General features: G+C 44.1%; 1 protein-coding gene across 1 annotated transcript in view; it reads right to left on the bottom strand.

Moving 5' to 3' along the window:
* DOK3 (docking protein 3) overlaps positions 1-14,774 on the bottom strand; it is a 173,309-nt gene extending 158,535 nt beyond the window's left edge. The window contains exon 1 of the mRNA XM_086931793.1: positions 14,468-14,774. Within this exon, the coding sequence (XP_086787919.1) occupies positions 14,468-14,524 (57 nt within the window). The 5' untranslated portion in view covers positions 14,525-14,774. The remainder of the gene's footprint in view (positions 1-14,467) is intronic.
* Positions 14,775-15,235: the final 461 nt, after the last annotated feature.

Raw genomic sequence — 15,235 nt, 5'->3', positions numbered from 1 at the left:
GATTTGGTTTTGGTGTGGTTTTTTTTGTTGCTTTTATAGTGCATTTTCCCGCATAACGCATGGGAATTACAGGCCTGTCGCTGGTTTTTGCTGATTTTGGTATTGCACTTTGGGGAATTGCAACTTTTTGGCGTTAGTGTTTCGCATTTTTTGTTACTCGCATTGATTTTTACACGGTCATTTGGCGCGTTATCCTGTTACTATCTCATGGGGCCGCCGGGTTGGAAATTGGACGTTAAGACTGTGTTATTTTCTCGAGATAGACTGTGATATGCAAAGTCGCGGTACGCTAATTTTGCGATTGTTATCACTCGTTCTTGAGAATATGCCCCTACATGTATTAACCCATTTGCCAATAGACACACAATGGGTAACTCCCTTTCAATACATCAGGCCAGAGTCTTTAATTTGCTGTAGAAGACAGCATTGGAGGCGTGCAAGCTGGAGTGCATTAGAAGGACAACAAAGCTAATTAGAAATGTTTTAACAGAAGTGGACTCGTATCGGTGTAAAAATGGACTCCTCTAATGCATGGTGGCCATACAGTCAGAGTGGAAAAACAAACATACTCCATTCCAATAATGGGGCAGATGTGGCCACTATTCGAGTTTGTACGCAGTAACACAAACAAGTAGTCATTACACTTTTCAATAATACAGCATGCAAGAACGATAGTTCGGCGGCAGCATTTTTCCACATAAATATTTTCTGCACTTGCCACATTATTTTTGTGACACACTACTGACATTTTCCTTGAACTTGAAAGAATCACAAGGATAAGTAAAACAGTGTGAACTCGACTCATGCATCTTACAAAGCAGCTGAATCACTGACACTGAAATAAAACAAAAAGCTGTCAATCTGTTTACAATCAAGGAGGTAACATGCTAAGAAAAAGTTATGAGAACCATATGGGTGACATAAATAAGTGCCACGGGTAAGTACCAACAATCCAAGGCAAGAGTATCCAACCGATTTATTACTAAGAGCTACTTAAGTTAAATGAAAATCGTCTGAGCTCTACATTAGTGTTGTTGTAATAGTCATTCCGATTACATTACTGCCCACCACCTACAAGATTACAGCTATGATCATCTCTTTGCAACAGACAAGGTTACCAGCAGTAATTTAAATAAAAATGGCGTTTATCAATTTTGAGAGCCGCTACGTGAGTAAAACATAATAGCTATGGACGCAATGCCCCTGCCACCAAGGTAATAAATTAGTTATATGTCACCCCAATGCCACAAGATTTATCACTGAAATATCAGTTTTTAATATATTTTGGAAATGTACCCATTTTTCTCCAAACGTGTATGAGCTCTGAAATTACACACATTCTCATCTTGAACCCACTCAACTTTGGTATACCCTATATTAATTGCAAAAGCCTCTATTTGGGTGGACTGCACACAGGAGACCTACTTACAGGTAGTTGGAGAGATACCAGCTGCTCATGAGCTACTCGGAATTAACTGTCGCAGAACAGTTGTTTTTTGATAAAAAGTAGGAGAACTGTTTTTCTAAAATTAAACATGTATGGGCATATCTTGCCCCTCAAATCCCACCCACTTCGACCACTGGGTAAACCCAAACCCTATAATATGACAAACTTGTTAATGCTGCATGATCACAGGGCTGAGACTGAAAGAGTGGTCATTGTTTGCATGGCACAGGGTTTGGCCATCACAGGACGCCAAGTGACCAACTCCCTGGAGCAGACCTAAAGCAGCTATCACCCTAGGCCGCCACAAACTCAGATTTTTACTATGATATTTTTGTCCTCCATGTTGGCGCAGTACTTACCTTTCCAGCCTAAGTGACCATCAAGTTTGCTTGTATGGTCAGGCCAGCTCTGTTGGTTCAACCAAAGAACTACCACCCTTTTTTGGGTAGTGGACTAGCTAAGGAATCTTCCCATTTGCCTGCCGTGGGGTGGGCAACTGGTTCAGGTGGACATGTAGCTCATACTGGCAGAGCCTTATGATGGGATTAGAAATTGGGTTTTAAGCTGCTGGGAATCAGAGGGCACAAAACTGCCCGTCTCAGAGAATATGAGCGTCTGCAGAGGAGCTGGGAGGAGCACTCGAAAGATGTGCTTTACATGCATTTTAAATTAAGGGCTTGTGTATATTTAGCCTTTACTGTAACTTGCAAAGCAGGAAGGTACTTGGAGGGGGTCCCTTTTGCAAAGAATCACTAATACTACATCGCAGTGTGGAAGCAGGACTAAGAAAGTCATAGGCAAAAGACAACAATACCAGACGACGGGAGGGGATGCAAACAACAGGGACTCGAAGGGAGGGGGAGTAGAGCAAACAACAACAATAGGATACGGCCGGTGCGATGAACAAGGGCCAAGCAATGATGACAAGGAAGCAAGTACGGTGGAGGAAACAAGAAATAAAAAGTACCTGAATCAAAGAACATGCAGCGAAAGGACTCTAATCATGCAATCAATCAGTACTTGGTCCATACTCTATTGACGAGACAAACACACAAAATAAGAACGTGAAACTGACACGTGCTGAACAATGACAAGGAAGGAAATGAGAGTAACAATGAAGCCAGAGAATGATAAGTAATGGGTGGGTTCTAATCCCGTTTCAAGTTTTTCTCAAGAAACAAAAGATCTTGCAGGTCTGCAGCGCATGCACTTTCTAAGACGAGATCTAATGAGGTAGAGAGATGGTGGAGCTGAGAGGTACACAGAGAAGTGTCAGAAAGGTTGAGAATGGTGAGGCAGTCAGATTGAGGAAGATAGAACAGAAAGGCAGGCAAACATAGAGATGAGATTTAGAGAGAGAGGTAAAATAGATGCAAGAGAGAAACAGAGAGGTGAATTGAAAACAGAGCAGCGAGGATCAGTGATAGGACGGGTAGAGAGCAGAGTAAGAGATGTAGAGAGGCAGGCACAGAAAGTGGTATGGAGAACGGTGAGATTATGAGAGAGAAAGTTAGGAAAGTTTGGATAGGAAGAAGTGCATTTATGAGAGAGGCGAAAAAGATACCAGTGAGGTTTACAGGATTAAATAGAGGTGTGGTAAACGAGGAGTGATGAAGTAAGGAGAAAGACATGGGACAGAAAGATAGCTGGGGCAGAGTAAGAGAGGTAAGTAGTGCAGAGACGTGAAATAAAGGTAGCCAGAGAGAGAGAGGTAGGGAGACAAATGAGGCAGAAGGGTGATGGATTTACTGATTGGTGAGGTAGATAGTGGTGTTAAAATAAGATAGAGAGGCAGAAAAGGGGTGAAGTAGTGAAACTTGAGGTAAAAAAGAGGTAAGACGGAAAGGTAAGGTAGACATGGGAAGCTGTGGTGAAAAGTATGAGGAAGGTAGAGTATTTAGGTAAGAGGAGTAATGTCATGTAGGGAGAGAAAAATGAAAGGGCAATCAATAGGTGAGGAGACAGAGTTCTAAATACGGAGGTAGAGAGTTTCGAGTCAGGAATTGGTAGAGAAGGAGGAACAATGGCAGCCGCAAGGTAAACAGCTGCTGACCGCCATGAGAGGAAGGCGAGTGAATGAGGGTCTGAATGTCTCTCCCGGCCTCCCACCCGATCAAAGTATGACGGTTTGTGCTTGCTCAAGTTAAAGAATTAGAAACCTGCCTCCCTGCAACAGGTGCATCCGTGTCGGGTGAGCCCTGTGAGCGGCTCCAACCCCAGCGAACCAGGGGAGCCGGTAACGTGGCAGTGGGTAGCGGGACTGCGGCGTCGCCTACGAACAGTGCGAATGCTGAGGGGAAGAGCCAGCACAAGCTTCCTGGAGAAGCGTTCAGTAGTTTCGATCAACCGGAGAGGGGGCTCTGCCCAACTGCACCAGCTTGTGGGCCCTCAGCATGTTGAGGAAGGCTGGAAGGGCTTGAGTAAAGGTCTGCCAACACTGTATTATCCCCCTATGGAGAAGGAAATCTTTCCGCATGCAGAGAAAGCTGGTGCAAATACTGGTGCGATTCCTGAGAAGATATCAAGGTACACCAAGCGCACTAGGACTCTCTGTACCCTTGGGAAACCCACTGGGGTAAGTCACAACTTTAAATTGCCTCTAGCTAACGTGGTCCCCGGTGATATCACTACTGGTAAAGTTGGGGGCCCATTCCCTCAAAAGTTGTGAGGGCAGGGAAACATGCAAGGCAGTCGGGAAGAGCCCACGTGGAAGGGGGAAAAAATCTCACCTCTGCAGGTTAAAATTACCCCATCTCTCAAATCATACTATAAAGTTTGGGCACACGTAATATTATCTGAAGAGATGGGGGTAAAACAGCAGCAGAGCCCCAGAATTCACAGAAGGAGCTTGAGAGAATGAAGGTTAACCCTACTATGTCTGAAATCAAAGTGGGACAGGAGGCAAAAAGGGATCCGGAAGTAGAAAAGAATTATGGAGTGGATGAGATGTTTTCAGGTATTAACGCAGAACAGGTTTAGTGTCTTGGCACTTAGAGAGGAAGAGGCGATTGAGGAGGGGTCACAGCATGCTGATGAAAGAAGCAAAGCAAGAGTCCCCACTCTACAACCAGAAGCCCTGTTGGCTCCCTCGAGCCTGCCAGTTCAACCTGAACCTCTATCGGTTCCTCAGTCTAATCCAGAAGTCCCATTGGCCTCTATCCTTCTGGATCTTAAGGAGTAAATGAGAAGTCGGTTTAAAACATCAGTGGCGAGTCAAGCTGACATTCAAGCTTCCTGCACGGCACTTGCACAAAAACTTGATGACGTCGCATCACAGACAGGGATGCTAGAGGAGGAAGTAGGCTTGATGAGGATAGAGATTACTAAAAATACCAAAGGCTTAGAGGCACTGGTTAACGAAAACTTAAGTCTCAGGGATGACACGGAAAGAATAGAAATACATTCTCGGAGAAATAACCTCAGGAGTTTAAATATCCCAGAAGCAGAGGATGGAAAGAACATCAAAGCTTTAGTGATCAAACTGCTAAAGGAGATGGTTCTGAAGGATAGACTGGACATTCATCTGGATCATGAGATACAGCGGGTACATAGGGATCCTTTGAAGCGGAATTTACTGCGGCAGAAGCCAAGAAATATCTTGTTAAACTTCCTCTCATATACATTCAAAGAGACTATCCTGTTGGCAGCACTGAGAAATGGTCCATATACTGTTCAGAATCTTACGTTTACCATCAGGTCGGATGTATGCCATGCGACGGACCTGAAACAATGGGAATTGGGCAAAAGAATGGGGAAGCTAAATAATCTTGGTGTTAAGGCCCAGTTAAAATTTCCAGCAATGCTTTGTTCCATGTGGAACACTCAAATGCGCAGTATACGGTCAATAGAAGAAGCGCAGTACCCTGAGCAGGAGTTCTAATTCAAATGTAAAATAAAATGTAAAAATCAATTATAAGACACATATATATATACAGATATATACAGATGTATACACTGGGGTGGGGTTGGGGGGTGGGATGGGGAGGCACAGGTAGGTAAGCCCCCTCTCTCCGGTAGCCCAATAGGCTTTATGCCTGATATTTTAGGGAGGGTTCCTATGGGAGGGGCAAAGGGTAAAGGGGTGCAGGGTAGGGCAGTGGGTGGGAAGCAGTGGGAGAAAAAATAATCAGTCCTCAATAGCTATATTGCTAGGGTCTACTTTTAAAACAGATAATCAGAGATCCAATAAAGTTGATGCATTTCAAGGCAAATGGTTGGGGTTGATAATAAGTTACAAATTGCAATCTGAAACGTAAATGGTTTAAGATAAAAAATAGACAGAGACTGGTAATTAAACATTTAGAGGACTCAGGGGGCTATATGTAAAACAAAGATGGGTATGGAGCTACGTAACATCTGATCAATCAGAATATTGTAAGGGAGTTGCAATACTCATTAGGAATGGGTTATGGGTCAGAGTTGAGTTGATCTCATCTAAAACTGACAGCTCAGGTAAGTGGGCTTTAGCTACTCTTAAATGCTCTGGTACAGAGTTTGTTTGTGCTGGCTTTTATGGTCCAAATGTGGACAACCCCCGTGTCATTGTGGATTTGCAATTGCCATTAGGGGGGGTAACCACACCTATAATAATAGGGGGCGATTTCAATACTCTTTTAGATCCATCACTGGACAGGTCTACTAGTAGGAGCGGAACCCAAGCCCAAGCGCCAAAGACTAGGCAGGCCCTCAAGCATGTGATACGTGAATCGGGACTAGTCGATACTTGGAGTTTTTATGAAGGACAAGCGAGGCTACACCTTCCACAGCAAAAAGTACCGTCATTTTTCAAGACTGGGTTATTTGCTAGTGGGCTGGGAAATTAAACGATGTATATATATCACCAGGACATATTTCCGAACATGCAATGGTCAGCTTTACATTAAAGGGATTCAATGTAAGGCATAATGCGAGAAGGACATTAAAAAGATCTATCTTATTAGATCCTGATGTCTCCGTCCTCTTGAAAAAAGCAACCCTAGAGTTCTTCCAGTACAATGCCCATTCAGCTCCAATGAGAGTCATTTGGGATACTTTTAAGGCTTTTGCACGAGGAATTTTACAAAGTCAAGTCTCATACAGGAAAATGGTGGATAGGGCTGGGTTAAGGAAATTGGAGGGGGAAATTGGGTTATTAGAAGTTATGACGCAGCAAGTGATACAAAATATACAAAACATGGAGGAGGTCTTGAAACAGCTTGAGGAAGACAGAGAGAATTATAAGATCAAGAAAGAGACAAAATGTAGAGACAGCTTGAGGAAGCCAGAATGAAATATAAGATCAAGTTAGAGACAAAATGTAGAGAAAGGTGAGCTATGGGATGTACGCAACATTTTGAATATGGTGAAAAAGCTGGAGCACTGTTAGCCTGGAAGTCGAAGGCCGAGAGGGTGCAAAACCATATTGGGGAGTTGGTCATCATTCCCGAAGGTGACATAACGAACAAGGATGAAGAAATACAGGTCAGTTTGGTTTTACTCTTCTCTGATCTATATGCGGAAGAAGAGAGCCCAGATGATAAGACCTTAAAGTGTTGGCTAAATAACGTAGGCCTCCCAGCTCTAACGATGGAGTGTAGGAACAGTGTAGATGCCCCTATTACAGAGGGGGAAATAAGAGAGCAGCTCCAACATATGAAGAACGGAAAGGCGACAGGCCCTGACTCTTTACCGGTCGAGGTTTACAAGCTAATAGAAATGAAGTCTCTCTTTAATTCAGTTTATAAGGTGGAAGGGTTGGTCCCAAATTCTTGGAGAGAGGTCATAATTACCTTGATCTTAAAACCAGCTAAGTACCCTAAGAAGGCTGATTCATATTGGCCAATCTCCCTGCTGAATGCAGACCATAACATTTATATGGGTATTTTGGCAGGGAGATTGGCAAAGGTGGCCTCCCAACTGATTCATATCGATCAGAAAGGCTTTGTCCCGAAGAGACAAATACAAGAATTTACATTGTCATTAATCGGAACTATAGACCTGGCAGTTGCTCGATCGATTCCGTTGGCGGTGATCACTGTAGATGCCGCCAAGGCTTTCGATCGTGTCAGTTGGGCATTTCTTTGAGCAGTTTTAGGCACAATTGGGCTTCAGTACTGATTTTGTCAGGGCACTTTGAAAACTATATGAGTGCCCAACGGCTAAAATCCCCCTAATTGGCTCCCTGACAAAGAGTTTTAATATCCACAGAGGGACGAGGCTGGGTTGCCCCCTGTCTCCCGTCCTTTTCGATATTTATATCGAAGCCTTGGCGCACATTTTAAGAAATGATGATAAGATTATCCCCATACATCAGCTCTCTGCACACAATAAAATTACCTTGTACGCCAATGATTTGATAATTTACACCTCTGACCCGGCTTAAACATTAATCAGGATGGAACAACTTACAAAAAAATATGGAGCTTTCTCTGGGTATTTAGTGAATCTATCAAAGACAGAAGTAATGTGTTGGAATATGGAGGAGTGGGGTGGTAGAGTGGTAGAGTGTGTATAGAGATGAAATATCTGGGGATAGTCATAGTAGATAACATTGATGAGATTCCCACACGTAATCTGAAGAGGGTGGTAAAGGAGGTGTATAGGCTATTAGCCAGGTGGAAGAACCTACCTCTGATCATTTCCGGGAGGGTTAACTTAGTAAAAATGTCCGTTTTGTGAAACTAACAAACCTCTTCAACTGTATTCCACTCAATTTACTCAAGGATGAAATCAATAAAATGCAGTGGAAAATATCTAGTTTTATTTGGGCTTCCCGGGGGGTTCGCCTTTCTCAGAAAAAACTTAAAAGTAGCCTTAAGAAGGGGGGGGGGGGTTAGCATTGCCAGATCTTATGTTGGTAGGGGAGCCCATTTGGGGAAATGACCAAAGAGTTGGGCCCAGTAGCCTTTCTATATAAATATCAAAAAGTATGGCTAAAGGTTTTAAAATTCACATTGCGCCTTTGGCTTGCAGTAGGGAGGTTAATAAAGATTGGTTATTTTTTAGAATTGGCCCCAATCTGGGAATCCCAGAGGACGCCGGAATGCTTGAAAGATGCTCTAAGTTTGCCCTTAAAGCAGGCAGGGATATCTAAATAGGGAGATTTGATATCAACAGCAGGCGTGACACCCTGGGAGGTATTGAATGTTAGGACGGGCATGAGACTTTCCAGGTTTAAGTATTTGTAGCTTAGTTCTTGGTTTTCAACTGTTTCACAGGAAGTAGGGGGTCCATGGGACTTTGAGGCTTCACTCCAGGAAGTCAGCCCGAAAAGTTAAAGAAGTGGCAAAGTGGTATGGACAATTTCTGGAGGCAGAGGAAGAAAAATTGAAGGCTCCCTTTGCGATCGGGGCGGACTCACTTCAGGATGGAAACATTCAATCTCTTTGGACAGATTCACTGAAGTTACTATATGCTACAGTAATACCTGCCAACTTTAAACATCATCATTTCTTTGTCATCCATAGGTTGTATTGGACTCCGCAACGATTGGCCAAGTTCATGTCACAGCCGGTCCCCAGATGCAAGAGATGTAATCATCTAAGTTCCAATGATGTTTATATTTTCTTCACATGCCCAGTGATAAGCAAATTCTGGAAGACTGTGGAGGCCACTATGAGGGATATTTTAGAAGAGCATGTAGTTTTGACGGAAACCGTGGTGCTTTTGGGGGTAGATAGTGTAAAACAACACTCCCTAAACAGTAAGCAAAGGGGCTTAGTATTTTACCAGTTGCTCTTGGCAAGGTGGGAGATCTGTAAACATTGGTTGGACCCTCTTCCCCCACACCCCACTGAATGGTTAAGTGTAGTCATGTGGACATGCAATATAGATATCAAATGCAGCCCACAGCGGTCAGAAGAAATTTGGGGGGACTTTCTTAAGTGGTAAGGTTAGGGTTCAGGATAATCCCAAGGGTGGTCAGGAACATCGACATATGGTTCTATGGTTACACTAGGCAATGGACTTGGGAATGAGGTTTTTGCCCCATAAAAAAAACAGTGCCATGGAGGTTAAGGGCGTGGTTCTGCAATGGATCACAGACAAACCAAGGGTGTTTACAAAAGGCCCAGAGTGCAGCAGCCATGATTATATGAGGACTAAAAAATAAATAAATAAAGGAATTGGTAGAGAAAGAGAGTCAGAGATCAAGGTAGAGAGTGGAAGTGAGATTGAGGTAAAGAGATAGAGGTGAATAGTGAGCAAAAGATAATTTTGCCAGAGGACTCCTTAAAAGTTGAGATCTTTGGATATTGGATATTACAGACTTTGAAAAGGAGGCAAGAAGAAGTAAGTCGAAAGAGAAGAGTAGGCAGAGTTAGGAGAAAAAAGGAGAAGGGGAAAGGATGAGGGCATGTATGGATAACTGGAGAAAGCTTGCAGCATCGTTACATGTTCCATTGTAGATTGCCCCCATTGTCCACTTGCAAATAACTGACAATAGAGCTGGCTCAGCCAACCCTCGTCATTTGTCAGGTCCTCTGTTGGTGATCCTCAGTGGATTAAGCAACAGTGCTTTACTGCATGCTACTGCTACCTATGATGAACCTGTTCTGTGAAGGAGGGAAGATTGCATTGCTACTGCGACGCTGCTCCATTTCTATGAGGGAAAGACACTTTCATAGCAGCTGCCAAGCTACACCGGCTCTGGAGGGAGTGGGGCTTGCATTGTTGCCAGGCCTGTGCTGGGTCTGAGGGAAGCTCGCACTTTTTGCTACTTCTATGCGGTGTAAGCTGTTATTTTGTTTTAGGATAAGCACATACTTTTGCTGTTATTTTGTGGGAGGATAGGCATGCACTTCTGCTGTTATTTTGTGAGAGGATAAATTAGCTCTGCTGCTGTAATTTTGTGGCAGGCTGAGTGCACACTGCTGCTATTATTTTGTGGGAGGATAAGCGCGCACTACTGCTGTTCTTTTGTGAGCAGATAAGATCCCACGGTTGCTGTTTTTATGCAAGAAGATACGCTTACAGTGCTGCTGGTATTTTGTGAGAGGATAAACTCGCACTGCTGCTATTTTGTGAGGGGATAAGCTTGCAGTGCTGCTGTTATTTTATGAGGGCATACACTGGCACTGCTGCTATTTTGTGAGGGGATAAGCTTGCAGTGTTGCTGTTAGTTTATGAGGGGATAAGCTGGCACTGCTGCTATTTTGTGAGGGGATAAGCTTGCAGTGCTGCTGTTATTTTATGAGGGCATACACTGGCACTGCTGCTATTTTGTGAGGGGATAAGCTTGCAGTGCTGCTGTTATTTTATGAGGGGATAAGCTGGCACTGCTGCTATTTTGTGAGGGGATAAGCTTGCAGTGCTGCTGGTATTTTATGAGGGGATAAGCTTGCACTGCTGCTATTTTGTGAGGGGATAAGCTTGCAGTGCTGCTGTTATTTTATGGGGGGATAAGCGCGCACTGCTGCTGTTCTTTTGTGAGCAGATAAGATCCCACGGTTGCTGTTTTTATGCAAGAAGGTACGCTTACAGTCCTGCTGGTATTTTGTGAGAGGATAAACTCGCACTGCTGCTATTTTGTGAGGGGATAAGCTTGCAGTGCTGCTGTTATTTTATGAGGGGATAAGCTTGCACTGCTGCTATTTTGTGAGGGGATAAGCTTGCAGTGCTGCTGGTATTTTATGAGGGGATAAGCTTGCACTGCTGCTATTTTGTGAGGGGATAAGCTTGCAGTGCTGCTGTTATTTTATGGGGGGATAAGCGTGCACTGCTGCTGTTTTGTGAGGAGACACATTTGAACTGCTGATGTTATTTTGCGAGAAGATAAGCTCCCACTGCTGCTGCTATTTTGCAAGAGTATTAGCTCACACTGCTTCTTTTATTTTTTGAGGGAGTTAAGCTTGCACAGCTCATGTGTGTTGTACCATTTCTGTGAGGGAGGAACGTTTATGCTGTTACTGCACTCACTGTGTCTGTTCTTTGTGAGAGTGCAACGTGCACTGCAGCTGCCCGTGTCACTGCTGTTCTGTGTATGTGAGGGAATCCACCACTAAGGCAGCATATGCTAATCTATTCTGCGGGCCTGATGAAACATGCACGTTGTTACCAGTGCTGTAACTGTTCTGTGCACATGGGGACGGGAGTACTTCTGCCAACCGGGGCCGGATTAGCCATTTAGTCTATTGAGCATTTCCCCACACTGCTTGCGCCCTTGCAGACCAGTTTTTAAATGTCCATCACCTCCTCATAACTTTTTCACCCTAATTAATTACTGAGGCCTGATGTAGATCTCAACAGATGGGTTACTCTATCACAACGGTGATGGATATCCTGTCCGCCAAATTAAAAATCCCAGAGAATATAATGGGATTTATATTTTGGCGCGGGATATTCCTAAAAGTAGAGTAGCTCCTCCCCACCTAGAGACCTCCTGTTTGATTTGAGACAAACCCCCACCTAATACAGTTGGCCTGGTCATAACAGGACAGGTGGTGGCGTTAATTAATTAAGGTGAAAACATACTTGTAGTAATGCAATTTCCAGTAAGTAATTGAAGCATAACCTCTGCCTTCAGCTCCCCAGGCTTTATAGTAGGCAAAAAAAGAGACAGGAAGAGGAGAGAGAAAGGTACACGGAGTGGAAAGAAAGAAACAAGAAGGAAATGGTGGCTGGGTTAAACTTTTCAGCGGGGCTGCTTTTGGTTCCCAGTCGGGCCCTGCTGTGAAGACCTGCCTTGCAACATTCCTCTTTGTGAGGGAAACTTCTGCTGCTTCAGCAAAAACTGTAGCCACACTGTGTGCCAATGAAGCTTGGTAAAACCTCCTTCACCACACAAAAGCCATTAACAATTGGCATTGCCAATGAAAAATGGTTAAATCTCATTACTTAGAAAAAAATGTATATAAACGTGACCTTCTGGTCTTATTTTCACATCACCAATCTGTCAGTCTTGGATAAGGTGTTAGAGTAGATTGTGGTCACACATCTCCAGGAATATTCTGATAAACATAACTGCCTTGTAAATTAGTCAGGGACGTAGCTTCAGATGGGGTGATTGGTGAGTTACACTCCCCCCCCCCCTAAAAAATATATTCTGTAGTAAATAGTTGGGTACAAGTGCTTTCAGTCGGGTAATGTGTCTATGAAATTTCACCGGGGACTTTTACACTCTCACACTGACAAAAACACACACACTCTCTCCTTTGTTTTGAGTATATTGTGTATCCCTAACAAACCCTTTCTTTTTCCACTGCCTCTTAAACCCACCTCGAGTCCTGCTTCTCGTATATGTTTTAACGAGAAGTCCCCACGCGATTGTTGGGAAATCTGAAGCTCACACCCCCAAGTCATAGTGACCAAGCAACGCCCCTGCTTACGGTCAAAGATTCGGTCCTGTCCCGGCTCCAGGAGTCCCCATTCCTCTTTTCCTTAGCACCACCTCAGTGTACCAACCTTCTCTTCTCCCGCCCACTGCCGCATCCATTAGCAGGCCTTTAAGTGGGCCAAATCCTACTGGGTCTCAGATGCGGCAGTAAGTAAAAAAAAACTTTGAAACGAATCCGTATCAGGACCTATATCCATGACCTTAACTTTACAGGCAAAAAAAGACCAATGTCTTAACATTGACTGTAACAACCCTTAAGGGAGTTTATATCAGTGATGCAGTCTCAGTACCATCTCATGTTTTACTTTATCTTGCATCCCCTGACAGTATTTGTTTTTTCCATCTGGTGTGTTTCTGTAGTTTTTTATTTAACATAGTACGGTTATATAGTGCATTCTGTGAAAAGAGTTGTCTGCAGGTGTCTGGAATAGTTTAGGGTGTAGGTGGGTGCTAAAGGGGGCAGAAGAGAGAACTCTGGTGCTCAGGCTGAAGGCAGCGCAAGTTTCTCACAATGCCAATCAGCGGGTCGTTAATGTTTAGACTTCCTGCACATCTATTCCTTGGCCTCTCTGCAGAGATATGTCACAACCGTGTTTTTATAGTAGAGTGTGTTTTGCATGTGTGGGGTAGGGGGAAAGATAAACAGATGTACATTCAGAGTGAGAAGTGAGAAAACAGTATTGAAGAGGAACGACTTGTAGTGTGAGATAAGCACTGACTAACAGAGTAAGAGGCTGCACAGGAAAGTGGTGGGAAGAGAACAAGAGTGACGAGACACTGCAAGGACCACTTACTCTTCAGCAGCCCTTAGCAATGTCTCAATCACAGCCTTATATGTTCAGTATTGAAACATTTTCAATTCTAATTATGAGCAACAAAACCATTGTTAATCATGTAATTGATACTACTAACAGGTATTGGCAGGACCAATAGGTCTGGCGTGTTTAAGAGATAAACTCTGTGTTGTGTTGCATGTGTGGACAGAGACGTTTTAAAGCATGGGCGAAGTGGGTTCTGGCCCAGGGCCCCAGCCTTTCAGGGGGGGGGGGGGGCTTATAGAGCCAACTTTATTCTGCAGTCTTGCCCTGATGACCTTAAATAATTTTTTAACAGATTGTTTTAAATACCCTTTTCCTTCAATGTATTTATAATGTGGCTGAAGTATGAGAATCTATTAGACATTTTTCAGAGAAACGTTTCATGCAACATCCACAAAAGGGTTAATTTTAGATCAAAACAGGACATGATATATGAGAAATCGGAAGGTGTCGCGGAGATTTATTTGCAGTACTATTAGTGGGTTGTGTTATTGAAAAACCCACGTCATTATCCCTCAATATTAGATGTAAACATATTTAGAATTTTGACGAGTGTGCCTGTGCACTGTCAGTTACCTGGCCAAGGAGGACATGAACGAGATTAAATGGGATCATAAATTCAAAGCTGTTCCAAAAAAGGTCCCCCAAAATACGTTTGGCCCAGGGCCCCCAAAATCTTTAAGATGTCCCTGTGTGTGGGTGCAGTTACAGAAAAATCACAGAGAGGTGCACACAAAAATTGGCCAGAGAAGTCACAGGATTTTAAGAGATGCCTTTTGGGAAAGGAGTCCTAGTTACGCTTTTTTGGCCGCGACCCTTTAAAAGACGCCTCGTCTGTTTTAATCTCTATTAAAGCGTTGCCCCAACTCTGAATCCCTTCACAAAACTCACCTTTCCCAGGATGTGGTGTTGCTGATACACAACCCCCTCTTTCACCAGACTGTCCATGGTGCTCTACGGCAAGTCGTCAGCACGCGCCTCTTCCTGTCCAGCGGGCGCGAGAGAGGCTCTCCGTCCCCCGCAGCAAGTTAGGGTGTAGCTCCCACGCTCAGGAGCTGCAGTGAAGCTGACCTTGAAGTCCCCCTCAGGAGGGAGTTCTAGCGCTCGCGCTCACCCACACGGCAATGTTATTCTGCGGCACACAGGATGCTGGATACTCAGTGCGTATGTTTCTTTTTAAACTTCCCCTTCTCGCGACGCCAACTTCCCCGTTTTGGATGGCCTGCCTTGAGGTGGTAGGTTAAATATAGAATAGAAAGCCCTGTGGTGGCAGGTCGCAGTTCCGCTTGAAGGACGTGACCGCAGGGCCGAAGCCAGGGTTGTTGAGCTAAATGTCTCCAAGCCACTGAAAGATCTACTGCATCCCATCTCCCCTCCTTGCTCTCATTGGTACCCTCCCATCAGACAGCACCAGAGAGGCCGCAGTCCGTTTCAACGCACAGGAGGTGATGTGTAGCCTTAATTAAAATTATGAAAGGGTTTCATGTCACCAAAGATGCGGTGCTCCAGTCCAGGGCTGTTCTTTTGCTAATCATTGTTTTCAAGTGTGAAATGGATTGTGTTAAATGAGTACAATACACTTATCTCAATAACACTGGACCAGTGGTGTAGCTTAGTCAGTGACTAGGGTGACCAACTGGCATTGGTGCAAATTCAGGA

This window comes from Lissotriton vulgaris, chromosome 7, assembly GCF_964263255.1.
Source record: "Lissotriton vulgaris chromosome 7, aLisVul1.2, whole genome shotgun sequence".
NCBI lineage: Eukaryota > Metazoa > Chordata > Amphibia > Caudata > Salamandridae > Lissotriton > Lissotriton vulgaris.
Note: the sequence above shows the minus strand (reverse complement) of the source record. Positions and strands in the feature narration are given on the sequence as shown.